We start from the raw sequence: 16,513 nt of genomic DNA, 5'->3' as shown, positions 1-16,513 counted from the left end.
ACCATCTCCTAGCCCTTCCCTAAAAGGCGGGTCTAGTCCCACGCTGGGACCTCAGCATCCCTGATTAGAAGGAGAGGAGGAACTAGCGGGCCGCGTGAGCTCCTTCGCCTGGAAAACTGGCCTCCGGCACATTCCCTAGGGCAACTGGGCATTGAATCAGGAGTTATTTTTGGTTCTCTGAGCAGACTGGCTCTGCCCAAGGCCTTGGAGCCAGCAGCCCCGATGGTAGAGAGCAGAGGAATCTTGGCACAGTTATCGGAGAAAGTGCCTCTCCTCACCAGGGCTGGGGGAGCCAGAGGCTGGCCGGCTCTCTGAAGGCTGGGCTCTGGGCACATGAATCAGGTCCAGAGCCAGGGCCAGAGCGGAGTGCCAGGCACCCAACAGGAGCCACACTCTGCCTCTTGTGGTCCTAGAAGGGGGTCATTCCCAAATACAGCCTCCAAACCCACTGCAGGCGTGGATTCCGACTCCTGGCGACCCTCGTCCTGTTACTGGGACTGTGCAGGGGAGGGGCTGCCTCTCCTCCTCCCTCAGAGCACCTGCGTCCAGAGGCTGACCATTTGGTTACTAACCATAAACACAGGAGGTACAGCCTGGTGTCCTCAAACAGGCGTGCTGACCTGGACAGAGGGAAGCCCCACCGAGGAACCCAGGACAGAGACCATAGTGTCTGAGGCAGGCAGGGAGGGAGGGGCACCCCTAAGTCTAGCCATGAGCCCTGGGCCTGCCACCAGCCTGTCCTAGTCAGAGGTCTCATCCGAGCACTAGGGGGGCAGCTGGAGACCTTGCAAAGCACTGACAAGGCCTTTGGGACGACACCCTGAAGACCCCACAGCTCCCCTCACCCCCTCGGCCTCGGGCTCTGCGCCCTTGGGCCTTGACATGCGTTGGCAGAGAGCTTCCTGGATCCAGAGCAAAGGGCACTGTTGTGCCACAAACAAAACAAACCCAAACCCATCTTCACGAAGTCGATTTTGACTAATACCCAGTAGGGCACAACAGGAAGCTCGGGTGGTTCAGTGGTAAGTTACTGTGCCGCCAACACAAAGGTACACAGGGTTCGAATCCACCAGCTGCCTCATGGGAGAAAGATGGGCCATCTCCTCCTGTGCGATTCACTGCTGCTGAAAACCAGCTCAAGGGGCGACTACGGGCCTGTTCTAATTTGATGGCACCCAACAGGGTACGAGAGAATGAACCGTCCGTGAGGCATAGGGAAGCTGACTCCCACATCTTTTTCCCTCCTTATGGTGCAAACTGCCGACCTTTCCGTGAACAGCTGAGGAAAGAGGCCCATAGACCCTTCACCAGGCTTGGGAGGGTCCTCGGGAGGCGCCAGGGGCTAAGGCAGCTGAGCTCCTGGCTGGGCGGTCCCTCCCGTCCCTGCCATGCAGCCGGGCTGGCCACGCCGCCCCCCACGCTGCCACCGCTGTGCTGTGCTCACCTGCCACTTCCGCTACCGACGTGTCCCCACACTGGTGCGGCTCCGCAAGGCCCAAGGAGACACTCAATTAAGCAGCTACAGGACATTAATTTGATCTTTAAGTTGCTGAGCTTCAAAGGAAGCCAGGGAAACAGGAGAGCAGAGCGGCTGCCTGTGTTTTCTATCGTCTGTATTGACCTGTCATCTGTTTACAATCTATCAGTGATCGCCACCATCTGTCTTTGGTCAATCAACCAACCTATCAACTACCTATCCAGAATTTCATTATCTATCTGTTCTATCCGCGCTCTCTTCACTATCGATCATTCATTTAGCAAGTATGCATGTTGCTGTTGTTGATTGCCTTTGAGTCGAGCACGACTCATACAGCGACCCTAAGAACAAAAAGGGCCTGAAGCCCCTCTCCAGCTGTTGACATTTATCAAAGTTCACAGGGTTTCCAGAGTCATGTTATTTAGGAAGTGGATGCCGCCCCTGCTTCCAACAAGGACGTCTAGTCTTTCTATTTATATGTATATTCTTTCTGTCTACTGATCGCCCATCTTCTATCTGTCCACGGACGCCTTGATCTACTGCCTATCATCTGGGGGCTCCTGCGATTTCTTGGTACGGAGAACTGTCCACCCAAAAAGGCACAGTGTTGGAATTCACCAGCTGTTCCACGGCAGAGGAAGGTGCCTAACCTCCTCGCAGGTGACTAACTGCCTCTGAAAACCTGCTGGAGGGTCAACCACGAGTGGGTTCCGACTTGACAGTACATGACGGCTATTATCTAGGGAGCTCTGGTGGCCGAGGGTAGGGAGCGGCACGGCCAAGCCAAGGCCCGTGGTTTGAATATACCAGGCGCTCCTGGGAAGAAAGATGGACAACCTCCTCCTATGCAATTAGAGCCCCTGGTATTGGGAGGTCGACTAGGAGTCGTTTCCACCCTGCTGGCATCTAACAGCATGTATGACCTTCCACATCTACCAGTTACCTGCCTTCTAGTTCCTATCTGTATATTTTCTATATTCTGTTACTCATCACTCAATATCTGTCATCTTTTATCTATCTCCCTACTTATCTATTATCTATTCACTATCATCTATATATTGCCCCTCATTTACCTCTATATTACCTATCCATCCAGTACTATGTATCATTTTCTATTTATTATCTATGTATCTATTATCTATCATCTCTCTATGTAGTCACTATCTCTGACCTATCACCTTCTCTCTATCTCTATCCATCACCCATCGGTCCCTGGTCAGTGAGGAGCCAATGCATCACCAAAGGCAGGCAACACTGGACTGCATGTCACAGACGCAGAGGCTGCAGCTCAAGGTGGTGAATGCCTTAGGAAGGTGCCCGGCCAGCTAGTGGCCCTCGCTCCCTCCACCCTCACTCCTCCTGGGCCAGGCCATGCCAGGCTCTGAAGCCAGAACTCCCCGCCCCACCCCAGAAGTGAGACCACTGCTGGGCTCCCGTGGTAAAGATTCTTGGGGCCTGGAGCTCCCCTGGCCCTCAACACAACCTTGCAGGGGCTCTAGGAAGCCCACAAGGACGAGGACACCCAAGACCCTCAGCTGTGACATCCGCTCACCCAGCTTCTAGAGTCAGAAGCACAGGGGGAAGGGCAGCCTCCTTGGGGGATGGTCCCTCTGGTCCCTCCCCTCGGAAAAGCCCAGAGTCGCTCCCCAGGCGTGACTTTGCTCTGAATTTCCATCTGCTCCCAGGGGCCTGGGGGCTGGGAGGTGGAGGGTTTTGCCCTGCCTTCTCCCTGGGGAAGACTTCACAGGTAGGGACAGCCAACAAATGACCAGCCCCTCCCCAGCCCTAGATTTTCCTGGACCAGGGGAGCAGCCAGGCGGGGTATTTGGACAGCTGTCTTCCACAGCCATGGCTGCTGAGGGCCACTCAGGTGCAGGGAGGGAGGCTGTGCTCGGAGGAGGTGACTGCAGAGCCCAGCGGTTATAAACACCAACACCAGTAACACTCACACAGACCCCCGCACTTCCCAGGGCAGGAGGTGGGAGGAATGGCCCAGCCCAGAGCCTCTAGGATTGTGACCTGCCAGGCCTGGGACCCTCCAGGACTGAGACCCTTTAAACCTAGGGCCCTCCAGGACTCTGGCAGAGGAGACACTTTAGCACCCAGCCCCTTTTGAGACACAACCCCGTCCCCACACTAAGAGTCAGTTCTTCAATCCCCAGCATCTCTGTCTTCTCTTAAACCATCACGCCTTTACCGAACCCGCTAGGCAGTGCCATGGTTCCTGCCAAGACAAGTGTGTACTAGATTAGGCCACGATCCCCAGTGCTGGTGACTGTCTTCCATTCTATGATCTGACATGAGTGTCTTCTGCGTGGCCTGTTGTAACATCTGAATCCCTGCATGTAACGAGGCAGTATTACTGTGGAGACTATCTCGGGCCTGACAGGGGGATGTGACTTCAGTCACCCTTCTTTTACTTGAGTCATACTTTTTATCTTCCAAGAGATAAAAAGAGAGAGAAGTGAGGAGAGAGAGGGACCTCGGTGCCACCTAGGACGGGGAGCTGGGAGCAGAGTGTAGGCCGTGATGATGACCTTCCCCGTCCTAGGGGAAGGTGGACAGCAAGGCCTAGGGAGAGCTGCAGGAAACCCGGGCCCCAGATGCTGAAGGGAGTCCAGGCTTCGTCTTGCACTGATACCCAGAATTCAGACTTGGAAACTGAGAGAATAAGCGTCTGTTTGCTAAAGCCACCCACTGTGGTATTTCTGTTACAGCAGCACCAGAGAACTAAGATGAAATCTGGTGCCAAGAATGGAGTGCTGCTCTAACAGATCTAAATGTGGAAGTGGTTTTGGAACCAGGTTAAGAGTAGAGGCTGGAGGACTAGGTAAAGCCCAGACTACCTGGAAGAGACTGTTGGTGGAATTACAAGCATCAAAGACAATTCCGGCGTACGGATGGGAGGTGGTGAGGGGAGCCCCAGACAGTCCATCACCTAGAGCATGAACATGGCCATGAAGCAGAAGAACAGGATCCGCTGGGGCCAGGAGGGCGGGGGGACCATTCAGAGAGACTAGGAGAATGGGGCCAAGGCCAAGGCTTGATGTGCCAGTGGGCCTGGACGCTGGAATTGAAGCCCAGAACTGAGAGATCTCCACCCAGAATCCAGAAAGCGTGGCCAACCTTGCCCAGATCGTCTTAGAGAATGAAGGACCATTTTCAAGGCCTGACGGCGGATGCGAGCAGCTCTGCTGGGTCTACACTTGCTCGTGCCCCTGTAGCTCCTTCTGTTCCTCCAATTTCCCCATTTGTGACAGAAATGCCTTCCCCGGGCCTGTCCCACCATGGAACACTGGGAACAGGTAACCTGTGGTCTACATGTCACTGTTCACAGATGAAGAGGAATTTGGTCCAAGGACGGAATATGTCTAAAGTTTCACCCACATTTGATTTTGAAAGATGAGATTTTGAACTTGGTTGATTTAAGCTCTTGGAGATGAGCATGATGAAAGTTTTACATGTGGTGAGGACATGAACTCGGGGAGTCCAAAGTTGGGATGTCATGATTGAGCCACATTCCCGCCAGATATGCCTCAATCTGGCTACTCCACGATGGCCTGCGCTGTCTCGTTGTCTCCGTCTGATGTGTGTAAACCCTAACGTGAACACACCAGTGAGGCAGGATTGGTGAGGGGCATAGCTGGAAGGCAATTTCCTAGAGGGTATGACTCAGACCACAGCCCTTGCCAAGTTCCACTCTTTCAGAAGTCATGCTCTTACTCAAGTCATACCTGCTTGAGTCACAACTTTTATGTTACAAAGGATGAAAGAGAGAGAAGCAAGCAGAGAGGATGGGGCCTCACTACCACCAAGGAGGAAGAGCCAGGAGCACAGAGCTTCCTTTGAACCCAGATCCCTACATGACGGAGAACCTCCTAGCCTCAGGGGTAGACAGATGCATGACACATGGATGTCTCCAAGGGATGCTGGACCCACAAGTGTTGAAAGGTGGCAGGACCTTCCGAGCTGACAAAGGAAAAGCCTTCCCGTACAGCAGGTTCCCTGAACTTGAATTTCTAGTCCCCAAGACAGTTAGAGAATATATTTCTATTTGTTAAAGGGTCTACTGTATTTGTTAGGGAGCTCTGGTAGCCTAGTGCTAAGAAGTTGCACTTGTAACCCAAAGATACGCAGTCTGAATCTTTTCCCCTGTGATGTATTACTTCTGAAAACCTGCTGGAGAATCAGCTATGAGTCAGTTCTGACTTGATGGCACACAGCAACGAGTGTATTTGTTACAGCAGCTCTAAGTAACTAAGACACACAGCATTACAGAGAGTATTTAGAAGTGGGTCTTTAGTTTTAAAAAGGTGGCTGAGTCTGTTAATCTCCCCCTTGACCATTCTCTCTCATGAACATAAAAGATTTGTAACAAGAAGAGTGTTTAAAGACATTCAGCCTTGTGGGGTGAGGGTGGGGTCTTTGTATAAGGCATCAGAGCAGTGAGCAGAAATACATGATAACAGCAGTGAGGCCAAGCCTAGCTTTCTCCTGCAGCAAAACCACCCTAAAGGTCACTTGAATTACCCTTCAAGGAAGTCAGTTTGAACTCGGATAAGCTATGCTATAAGGAAAGAAAAAGGTGTTGGAGGAGGGCCAGTTAATCTTTATTAAGAAAACCTGAAAATGTAATTGAGATTGAAAATAGCCTATTTAGACGTGAACTCAGATACTAGTGTGTTAAGATTTGTTGAAGCAATTAACTAGAAAGTCGATGAGGAAAGTGGGCTTTTAATCATGAGTCAGAACCCAAATAGGTCAGCCCACAATAGGGGTCCTTCCTAGAAAAATGAGAAGAAGTGGGGGGCTTCTGTGCTCAGAGGTACCCCCTTGCCTGGTGGGTTGGCGCGGACCCTCACTAGCTGTGGTCATCAAATGCGATGTGAGTGGGGTTTCTTTTCCTTTTGACTAGAACTATGCACGATTTCGTTTCTCAAGCAGCTTCATCAGCCCCCTTTCTCAACACGGAGAGCGCGCGCGCGCGCGCACACACACACGCACACACACACACACACACACACACACACACACACACACGGCGTGGAACATCTGTTAGCACCCTTTTTGCCCCCATTGTCATCCTCGATGTGGTCTGTGCCCAGCACCGGGACAAAGCCTGGAGGATGGGCGTTGGATGGGTACTGCCTACACCTCTCCTCCGCTAAGCTCGAGGTAGCCATGCCCACCAGGCCTGCAGAGCCAGGAGCTCAGCAAGCCAGGCGGGTGCTGTCCAGGCCAGCACCGCTCCCTAAGCTGCCCGCGTGCGGAGGAGCGGGCCCGCCCGCAGGGTTCGGGGCCTACCTAGTTTTTGCATGCATGCACGGAGCCTCTCTTCAAGATTGGACACTCTGCTCTGCAGCTCATCGTAGTCATAGGCGCCAATTTCCTCTTGCAGCTCGTTTAGCAATGACGTCAGATTCTGGACCTCCTCTTTAAACTGCAATACCAATTTGGCATCGGCCTTGTACTCTTCCAACACAGGGATCAAAGGCCTAAGTTCATCCATTTTCGCTTTTATCGCCTGCAAGGTTAAAATAAGCTGGGTTCAGTGCGATGCGTGCAAAAACTCCTAACACCCTGCCTTGGCCTGGCCTCTCCCCGCTCGAGCGAGAACGTGCGCTCTGCAGCTTTAGTTACGGGTTTATTTACGCTGGTCCAAATGAATTAGAAAGAACATAGGAATCAGTCTTCAGAACACCAACATATTTGGGAAAGGTCTTTATTGTCAATTCAGAATGCAACATCTGAAGGTTACATGCTTTTGGTCACATACACAAAGTTCTTTTTTTTTTCCTTTTTCAAAAATTGCATTGACAAGGGTCCAAACTATTGGTGAAATGCATCTACAGTCGCATGCAAAGAAGGATCCTGGTTGTGTTCAAGGTTCCTTAGTGATATGGTGCTAAGTATTTGGAAAATAATTGTAAAAATGCATGGTGCAAAAAGCTCTCTGGCTCTCTTTCATGGTTACATGGGAGTGGACTGCTTCTTCAGTCACTGCAGCATTGAAAAAAGTCTGTTAAGTTAGCCCTGCAAGCAAGAAAATGAAATGCTGTTGAAGAGCTAGCTCACTGGCCTGCCTGGAACAGATAGCCATTAATAGACAAATACTTTCACGGTCACTTCAAAAAAAACACAAACCAACAAAAACCGAAAGAACAAAAAGCACACTTTGATGGTGGAGTTAGCGGAAACAAACTGCTTCAGTGGTGATTTAGGCTCCCTGGCGGGGAGGTCTGCTAAAATTCTGTGAGGCAATTTAAGCAGGGTAAAAGGTAAGAGGGTTCTCTGCCCCAGAGCATCCAGCCCCCGGTCATGGAACTCTGCCAGATGCTTGTGGGGACACTGACTGCAGGATGGCAGCGGGCCGCCTGCTGCAGACACCCCTGCCTCCCAGGAGCCCGAGTTGGCCGCCTAGAAGCGCCTGGGCCCTCCCAGGGGACGCTGAGCCTCTCCAGCTGAAAGGTCATGATAATTCATGATGGCTGTCAGGGACAAGGACAGACTGTCCACCTGCCTCTGACAAGAGGAACGGGCTCATTTTCCTCGCAAGGAGCGGGCCGCTCTGACATTCCTGACGACAGATTTATAACTTCATTAGCCTGCCATCCCGTCTACCTAATGGACTGCTTTTAACAGAGAATTAGTTTTTGCTGCATGCAGGGAGAGTGCATCGGAGGAAGGGAAGCATTAGGATGAAAAGGACAGAGGCAGAGAGTGTCCATGAGTGGCCGTCTCTCACTTGGGACATGCATGCACACCTTCACTACAGGGTGTACGATTTCTCAAGGTGGTCCAGTTTGAAGCTGAGCAAACTACAGGTGTACATACATATACTGCACAGAACCTCAGGGAGCTCTAGAGAGTTAGATTAAGGAGTTGGGCTGCCAACTCAAAGGTGGGCGGTTCAAATCAACCAGCTGCTCTGGGAGAAAAATGGGCATTTTATAGATTCTGAAAACTTAGCCTATTGGGACTGGCAGCAAAGAATCTAAGTCCATAACCCACCCCCGTGGAGTGGATTCTAATTCACAGTGGCCCTGTAGGGCAGGGCAGAACAGCCCCTTGGGGGTTCTTAGACAGTGGTCTTTATGGACGCAGGCAGCCATAACCTTTCTCCTGAAAAGCAACCGGTGGGTTTGAACCACCCACCCTCTTGGCTAGTTGTTGAGTGTTTTAACCACTGTGCCAGCCGGGCTCCCTTCTGATGTTAGGTAAATGTGATTACATGCCAAACAAAATCCTCACTTAGGTGTCGAGAGGGGCTTGGGACTGCAGGGCACGCAGCCACTATGTGAGGAAGATGCCCACGTCTCTCTGGCATCCCTGGCTACGACAGGCCCTGTCACAGCTAAATTAGGTCGGATTTGAAAAATCACTCTGCATGATCTCTGCTCAGAACTGGCTCTGATCAATTAAGCTAATACTTGGCTAATATGATTTACCTGCAGCAGCTGTGGGAAGACAAAAGCTGCTGATGTCCCTTCCCCAGTTCATATGCCACTTGGCTAGAGGAGCGTGGGACTGGGGTACCAGCTCTCAAGCCAGACAGAGTGGACTGTGGCATCGGAGGTGTGCTGAAAATGGCTAATCTGGAGGGAGGGCAGGGGGCTAACCTCTCCAAGGGCATCAGTTGTCAGCAAGGCATGACCTCTGCTACGTCCTTCTGCAGGAACTCTGGTGGCCTAGTGAGAAGGAACTGTGCTGCAAACCCAAAAGCATGTGGTTCGGACCCACCAGCTGCTCCACAGGAGAAAGATGGGCAATCTCTCCCCGTGCCATCTACAACCTCTGAAAACCCGCTGGAGGGTCGGCTATGGGCTGATTCTGACTCACCAGCACATAATAACATCAGTGCCTGTCTGCAGCCACGTCTCTGTTTCTGGGGCAGGGGCCAGGCACGAGGGCACTGCAGCCCAGGCCTGGAGGAGCAGGAGGCTGGTACATACCTTGAACTGCCTGGCCAGATGTTGCTTGTGGCTCTCCTCCACCTGCTTGAACTTGGACTCCAAGCCTTTCATCTGGTTCTCCATCTTCTCCACATACTGTAAGTCCCTCTGGGTCCGCCTGTCCAGTACCTCTATGGACTGAGACATGTTTTGCACCTGTTTAAAAGACCAACAGGTTCAGGGAGGGGCTCGGAAGGTGCCAATGGGGCTGACTGGCCTCCTAATCCGGGCTGCTGACCTTTGCATTACCCAGTGCCCGGGAGCCAGAAGCAGCCCATGCATTATTTACTAGGTAATGGCCAGCATGGTTAAGGCATCAACTCCCCAAACAGAGCAAAGATGGCTGGTAAACATTCCCTCTGCCACCTTCCCGAATGTTCTTATGATAGAAGGTGCAAATGTGGGTGCAAACTAGCTGGGTGCTGCTGTAGGCAAGGGGTGTTGGGTGATCTTAACTTTTCTTTTTGGGGGCGGTGGAGGGGGGGGTATTATTCTGATCCTGGTCCTGTTCTGCAGGAGGAAATCTAGCCAAGAACGCATAAATATCTACGGAGACAAATGGCATTGTTGGGCTGCCGGTACCCCAGTATAAATTCTCTTTCTCCCCAAAGCTCACAGATAGCTCGCTGAGAAGGTTGATTGCTTAAGTGCAGGATGAAGGAACGGGGAGCGGGGAGCGGCTTGGAGCGCGGCAGGCCCAGCTCCCCTCGCCTGTGCCATCCATCACGCCCACGGTATCATAAGTAGATGACTGCTCTGTAAACATGCACATTCAGAACATACAGTCGGGAATCAATCACCCAGCAAATGAAGAATCGCTGTTTTACATCTTTACGGGCAGCTCGGAATTGAGTCTAGCCTCAAGATGGAACTTTAATATTCAACAGGATTCCAGAGAGCTTAAAAGAAAAACAGTTTTAGCACAGCCACCTGCCAATGCATTTTATTATCTGGAAACAGGCTTGCATTCGTGCCAGTGGGTGTGGGGGTCTGGGGGGCAGGCAGCACCGATGGGGTGCCTGCCGCAGCAGCACAGAGCCAGATTCTAATCCAATTACGGGGAAGATGATAGCCTACGTCGGCAAGGATGCATCTCTGATTTTTGCTGAATCTGAAAATCCTCTCCCTTCTAGGAACAAGATGGTCTGGGAGGCAGCTCGGCTTCGGCTGGCCAGTGGTGAGAAGCCACGCGTGTGAGGATTCAGCCTCGCTCTGCAGCCCCCCACCCAGCAAATAACATTACGTTTAAAAAGAGAAGCGGTTTGAAAAAGGAGCAATCAAAGGTGTTCTTGGTAGGAAAGCAGCAAATAGTGCTTCTCTCAGCATTTAAAATGCCTGGAATTTTATGACTTGTTACATGGAAGCAATATCCACAAATTCAGTTTAGAAAATCAAGTTTGTAGAACACAGTATGGGGGTGACTTTTACTTGCTCTGATTGTCTCCCTAGACTGACTGGTGGGAAACTGAGACGCAGCTGCTCCGTTCTGTCTCCTTACACCCTCCAGCCGGCTCATTCTGCTGTTAATGGCCGCACCTCCCCTGAGAAAAGCTGCAAATCTGTTTCTATTCATCCTTCAAGGTCTCGTCCCAAGGCCACCTCCTTCAGGGAGCCTTCCCAGATAAGCTGGGACAGCAGAGACCGCACATCTTTTAGAAGCAACAACATCACTTTGCTAACATCCCCCTCCCCGGCGCCCCCACTCCGCCAGAAGGAACCCAAACACTTGACTCAGGTACCACAGAGAGAGGGGCCTAAGAACACTGCACATCTGTGACCCCTTTGTGCTCAGATCTGTCCCCTGCAGCTATTCGACTAGGAGGAAGGGACTATGCCCCCCAGGACACCTGGCCTTTGGGTTGAGGACCCCCAGGTGGCTGTGGGCTCAGCCTTCTATGGGAGGCTACACCCAGCCAGGAATGGACTCCGTATTCTAGTGGGAGACCACAGGCAGCCACACTGGCCTTCAGCTTCCTTAAAGCAAAGAAAGACCTTTCCTGTAATTCTCCCCTCTGAGAACAAACACTTCCGCTCCAGGTAAAACCCATGCTCAGGTGAGCCCGGGAGTCTTTTCTGGCCCCCGGAGCAGACCACTGAGCAGACCACAGAGCAGAGCACTGAACTGCAGGTGTGTCACTGAAAAGTCAAGTGACACTAGCTCAAGGTCACATCCTTAATGACAGGCAGTCACCTCCCACCTGCCTCAGGAGCACATGCTTGCAGCAGGACACACCTGGCCCTGGAGAATGACCAAGTGCTGGGGCTTGTCCAGCATCCGCTGGGACTCATCGCATCTCATAAGACTCTGAAGTGACGTTACTTTTGAGTCTCGTGGGCCAGGTGAGAACAAGGGTCAGAGAAGTTAGGCGACCAGCTTACTGTCACACTGCTAGTTCTCCTGGAGTCCAAGCTGCTTTAAACTCGGGGCTGGGGACCTTCCCACACAGCCTTGTCCTACCTCCTCCACTTGCCTCTTCGCAGAGGGGGGAGTCTTTAAGTGCAACCCCCAAGCCCAAACTCCTTTGCCAGGCGGGTGACAGCAGCGCCCTGTAGAAAGGCGGGCTCCCAAAGCTGTTGTCTTTACTGACAGACTGCCTCCCGCTCCTCCCACAGACAGGCTAGTTGAGGGGTTCCGACCTTTCGTTTAGCAGGTGAGTGCTCTAACCTCAGCACCAGCAGGGCTCCGCTGGGGGCTGCAGGGAGTCAGCTCTGGGGTAGGGGTGTGGGGGGTGTGGTCAGCTCTGGGGTGGGGTTGGGGGACCTGGGGCTGAGTCTTCAGAAAGCACCCAGGTGCATGGAGGAGGTGTGGCTCCAAGATGTGGAGGGGCCTGGGTGGACTCAGTACCGTAGTGACCCTAAGTCCAGGGATGGAGGCTCCATCAGAGGACCTCTCAGGGTGTCCCCTCAGCCCCCTCACAGGTGAAACAGAAGGAACAAAAGCAGGAAGGTCCAGGAGACAAAGCATGGGGGGGGGAAGTGGGGACACCTGGTGTATGGGGGAGGGGGACACCTGGTATATGGGGGAGGGGCAGTCGGGAATGTGGGCACAAGGTGCATGGGGGAGGAGGGACACCTGGTTTATGGGGGAGGGGCAGCCAGGAATGCAGGCACAAGGTGCATGGGGGAAGGGGGGCCACCTGGTGTATGAGGGAGGGGCAGCCGGGAATACGGGCACAAGGTGCATGGGGGAGGGGCAGTGTGGGCACATGCCACATACATGCATGGGGGAGGGGCACCCACAGAAAGGAAAGCCCCAAAACCCACTGCGAGGAGCTCCAGGAGCTTTCCGGAAGTGTCTTTCAGAGTCTGCCCTTCCTCCCTCTGCGCCCCAGAAGGCTCAGCACCCTGCCTGGCACTACAGCAAGCCCAGAGCCCCCTCCTACCCCCTCCTCTGCAAGCCTGCATAATTAAAGCCTCAATTAGGCTCTGGGCTAGTTTTGTGTTGATGAATGTTTGTGGGATCTGTTAATGCATAGCAGTCTAATTCTTTACTTTACAATCATTTAGTCAAGTGGCCACAGATTGGGGAGGGGCAGAAATGACACTTCTTCAAAGGGGAACATGCTCCTCTAAGCCAGGGAGGTCCCCGTGCCTGGGACCTGACAGGGCAGAGCCTTGGGAGGTGGTGGGACTCGGGGAGTCTCACCGGCCCACCCTGGACAGCTTGGACACTGAGTCCAAGGCCTTGTCCAGGACTGAGCTGAGGATCTGGGGCTAAGTTAGTGCTCAAGAAGTGACCCGCCCTTAGCAGGCGAATGTCCTCCCTGCCCCAGGCTGCTGTCCCTCGGACCACAGAGAACACCCTGACCATTTGAAGGAAGACCCAAACTCGGTCTTCTAGAGTCCTGTATGTGTACACATGTGTGTATGTGTACACGCGTGTGTATGTGTGAGCACGTACTATTTATAAGGATGCATGCATATATGTATGTATGTGATTGTGTACATGCATCTATAGGTGTAGTGAGTGTGCATTTGTGTGAGCATGTGTGTGAATGTGTGGCTGTGTATGTACACATGCATATCTGTGTGGACGGGTAAGTGCACGTGTATGTGTTTGAATGTACATCTATGCATGTCTATGCAGTCAGGTGTATGTGTACATGTGTGACTATATTTATACACAGATACGTGTGTGTATAACTGTATACGGGTGCACAGGCATGTACCTGCACATATGTGTGGGGCGTATGTACATATGTGTATGAATGAGCATATCTGTGACTACGTACACACATGTGAGTGTGGGTGTGCGGGCAGGTGTGACTGCCCTCTCTCCTAGGCTCTGAAGGCTTCGTGCCCCACACATGCGCTCTGTCTCCTTCTCTGAGGGGTCACAGTGGAACAGATGGTCCTCCTCATTCCTCCTCTCCCCTCAGTTATACCTGGGCCCCTAGAATACAGTCCATGGGCTCAACTGTAGATGCTGTTGGGGTGGAGTGGAGGCAGGCAAGGGAATGCTGGGCCACTTAGACCGAATATTCCCTCCGTGATCCCACTAACCCACCGCCTCTCGTGAAGGCTGGATTACACAATGGGCCAGAGCTCCGAGTTGTGCTGTGAAGGCAGGTAGGCCTGCGAGCAAAGCCAGCCGGATCCCAGATGTAACAATCATACAGCCTGGCTTCCCACGCCCAGAAGGCTCTCCCAGTGAGACGCTGGGAGCAGCCCGAGATCCTGGACATAGCTTGTGAGGGACACTTGGAGACATGGCAACAGGGGAGGGGGGCTGCATCCTATCTTGCCACTCCCACTGGCTCCCAAGGGAGCCTGCAGTGCCCAGAAGTTGGGAGTTGTCCTCTCTGCTTGGGCCCCCTGGGGAGCCTCCGTCCTCCCACCCATCAGCCCACCCACTGATCCGTTCTCCCCGTGTCCATCTGCCTCTCCACCCACCCATCCTTCAGGCTCCTCCCTGGCGCCCATGCACCCACGAGCACTCTGAGGAGGACATGCAGGAAGAATGAGGCGTGGAGCTGGGGGGGACCCTCTGCAGTGGGTGCTGAAGCTTCTCCCACCTCCCCTCACTCACCTTCTCCAGCAGTTGCCTCAGCTGTTTTGTGCGGGCATCTCTGGAACACATGGTCTGCTGGGGGGCGACCACTGTGCAGATACACCTGCCCTCGCTGTCCTGGGCAGAGCTGTACACCTGCCAGCTCTCCTCAGGGTTTGTGGGCAGCACCTGGAGGGGGCAGGGGGCAGCAGAGAGGGGAGGGAGAGAAGTGGGGATGGAGAGAGAGTGAGGTCATAAGGCAGTGCAGGGGGCCTGAGCTGCAGCTCACCCCAGGGGAGAAGCAGGAGGAAATGGCCCCAAGATCATCAGGCCACAGGCTTTGACTCGGGCACACAAGGCTGACAGGGTCCCCCGGGGCCAGAAGGGAGACCACACATGAAGCTTGTCATTTTTTTTTCTTAATATAAGTTAGACAGACTCAAGGCATGTCTCAAGTTGGCCTCTGTCCACCTTCCTGTCAGGATGGGGCAGTCAGAGGCGCTGGGCTGGGCAGGGGCCACAGCAGGATCCGGCAGCACACAGAATAGAAATAAGACACCTCCTCCAGTGGGCTGGCGGGGTGCTGGCGCAACCGGGCCGCCCTGCCGCTCCCTGACATTTGGAGAGGGCTCACTCGCTCTTGTGACAGCCCAGAGATGCACGGGCCCCTCAGCAGCCCAGGGAGACTCCTAGGCTGGACATCCCAGCCCACAGACCTTCAGGTGCATTTCACCAACTCGAGTAACCTGCAGTGTAAGGTCAGCCCAGCCCTCAGCCCTGCCCAGAGACCACCACAGCAGAACAGCTATCAGGGCAACTCTGTAGCCAGTCTAGGTGCACTGAAGGAGGGACCAGGGGAGACCCTGCCCTAACTGGCCAGCACAGCCTCTCCCTGTCTCCTCCTTTCCCTTGCTGGCCCGGTCACCTCCCTGCTATTTTTAGCCCCGGGGTGGGGAGGAGAGGCTGGGAGGGGTGAATCCATAGTAGTGATCCACCCAGCTCCATTCAGGGCCTTCTCCGCACAGGATAGCAGGGCCAGCAGCCCTCACAGAGATGTTGGGTGGGTCCTGCAGAAACCACTGCCAAGTGGTCAGGGTCTTGGGAGGGGCTCATGGAGTTCTCGCCCAGCTCTGCTGCGCTGGCAGCAGCAGCGAGGGAGGGGGCAGGGGCGGCAAGCAAGTGTCCTTCACCTCTCCTTCGGCCAGTTAGGCGGCCTGGGCGGCCCCTGCCCCGCACATCTACCCCTGATGGCGGCCGGCTCTGCCGGTGCTCCAGACACCTGCTCAGTCAGCCCTGCCCCAGAAGCGGTGGCCACTCGTTCCTGTCCCCGAGGCCAGCTCCCGGAGGCAGCGTGCGCACAGCAGTGCTTGCTCCTGGGGGCACGCCAAGGCCTTATGCACCCCTCCTCCGCGCAGACCCGGGTGAACCTTCTATGGGGACTTGGAGGAAGGGCGCCTGGGGACTTCAGGAGCCTCGCAAGGGCTCAGCTCCCAGCCCCAGCGCGCGGTCCAGTCCGGGTTTTTACAAAGTGAGGTTAATGCCCAGCCCAGATCAGCCCAGCCCAGGGTCTAGCCACGACTCCACCCCTTACTTGGGGAGTGACCTTGGCCAAGTCCCCAAGCCCCTGCCTCAGTTTCCTAACCTTTATGGTAAATTTTTTACTAGGTACTAGAAACCTGGCGCTAAGGTCCCCTGTGCGGAGCCCAGTTCACCCGGTTGGGGAAGCGGCGCCCTGGGGGGATCACAGTGGAGGAGCAGGGCGCTAGGGGCGTGGGGAAGCAGGGTTAAGAGTGTCCCGGGACCCCTGCCCTTGCTCTCTGCCCACCGTCCGCGACCCCCGGGGCTGGGGTGCCAAAGGAGGAGCGCGGAGCCGGGCGGCGGGCCACTTACGCCGGTGCTGCGGTCCAGCGTCCCGCCGCTGGCCGCAGAGAGCTTGGTGGTGTTGAGGCCCACCAGCGAGGGCAGCGTCTGGGACATCCAGTTGGTGATCATGGCCATGGTGCTCAGCACGACCCCGATCTTGAGCAGCGGCACCGACATCGCGCCTCGCGTCGCTTCCCGGCCCGCGCGGCGCCGGCCCCTGCGCCCGGGGCA

At 54.3% G+C, this 16,513-nt stretch overlaps 1 protein-coding gene across 2 annotated transcripts in view; it reads right to left on the bottom strand.

Annotated features, from left to right (window-relative positions):
- Window positions 1-16,513, bottom strand: part of OLFM1 (olfactomedin 1) — a 40,544-nt gene that overhangs the window by 12,017 nt on the left and 12,014 nt on the right. Inside the window, exons 1-4 of one of the 2 annotated variants that reach the window (XM_006902377.1) lie at window positions 16,310-16,493; window positions 14,459-14,608; window positions 9,430-9,585; window positions 6,782-7,001 (exon numbers count right to left, since the gene is read on the bottom strand). In XM_006902377.1, the coding sequence (XP_006902439.1) occupies window positions 6,782-7,001; window positions 9,430-9,585; window positions 14,459-14,608; window positions 16,310-16,459 (676 nt within the window). In that variant the 5' untranslated portion in view covers window positions 16,460-16,493. Of the gene's footprint in view, window positions 1-6,781; window positions 7,002-9,429; window positions 9,586-14,458; window positions 14,609-16,309; window positions 16,494-16,513 lie in introns of those variants that run through there. The other variant, XM_006902378.1, reaches the window with a different exon arrangement.

This window comes from Elephantulus edwardii, unplaced genomic scaffold, assembly GCF_000299155.1.
Source record: "Elephantulus edwardii isolate Elephantulus edwardi_28Jun2011 unplaced genomic scaffold, EleEdw1.0 scaffold00401, whole genome shotgun sequence".
NCBI lineage: Eukaryota > Metazoa > Chordata > Mammalia > Macroscelidea > Macroscelididae > Elephantulus > Elephantulus edwardii.
Note: the sequence above shows the minus strand (reverse complement) of the source record. Positions and strands in the feature narration are given on the sequence as shown.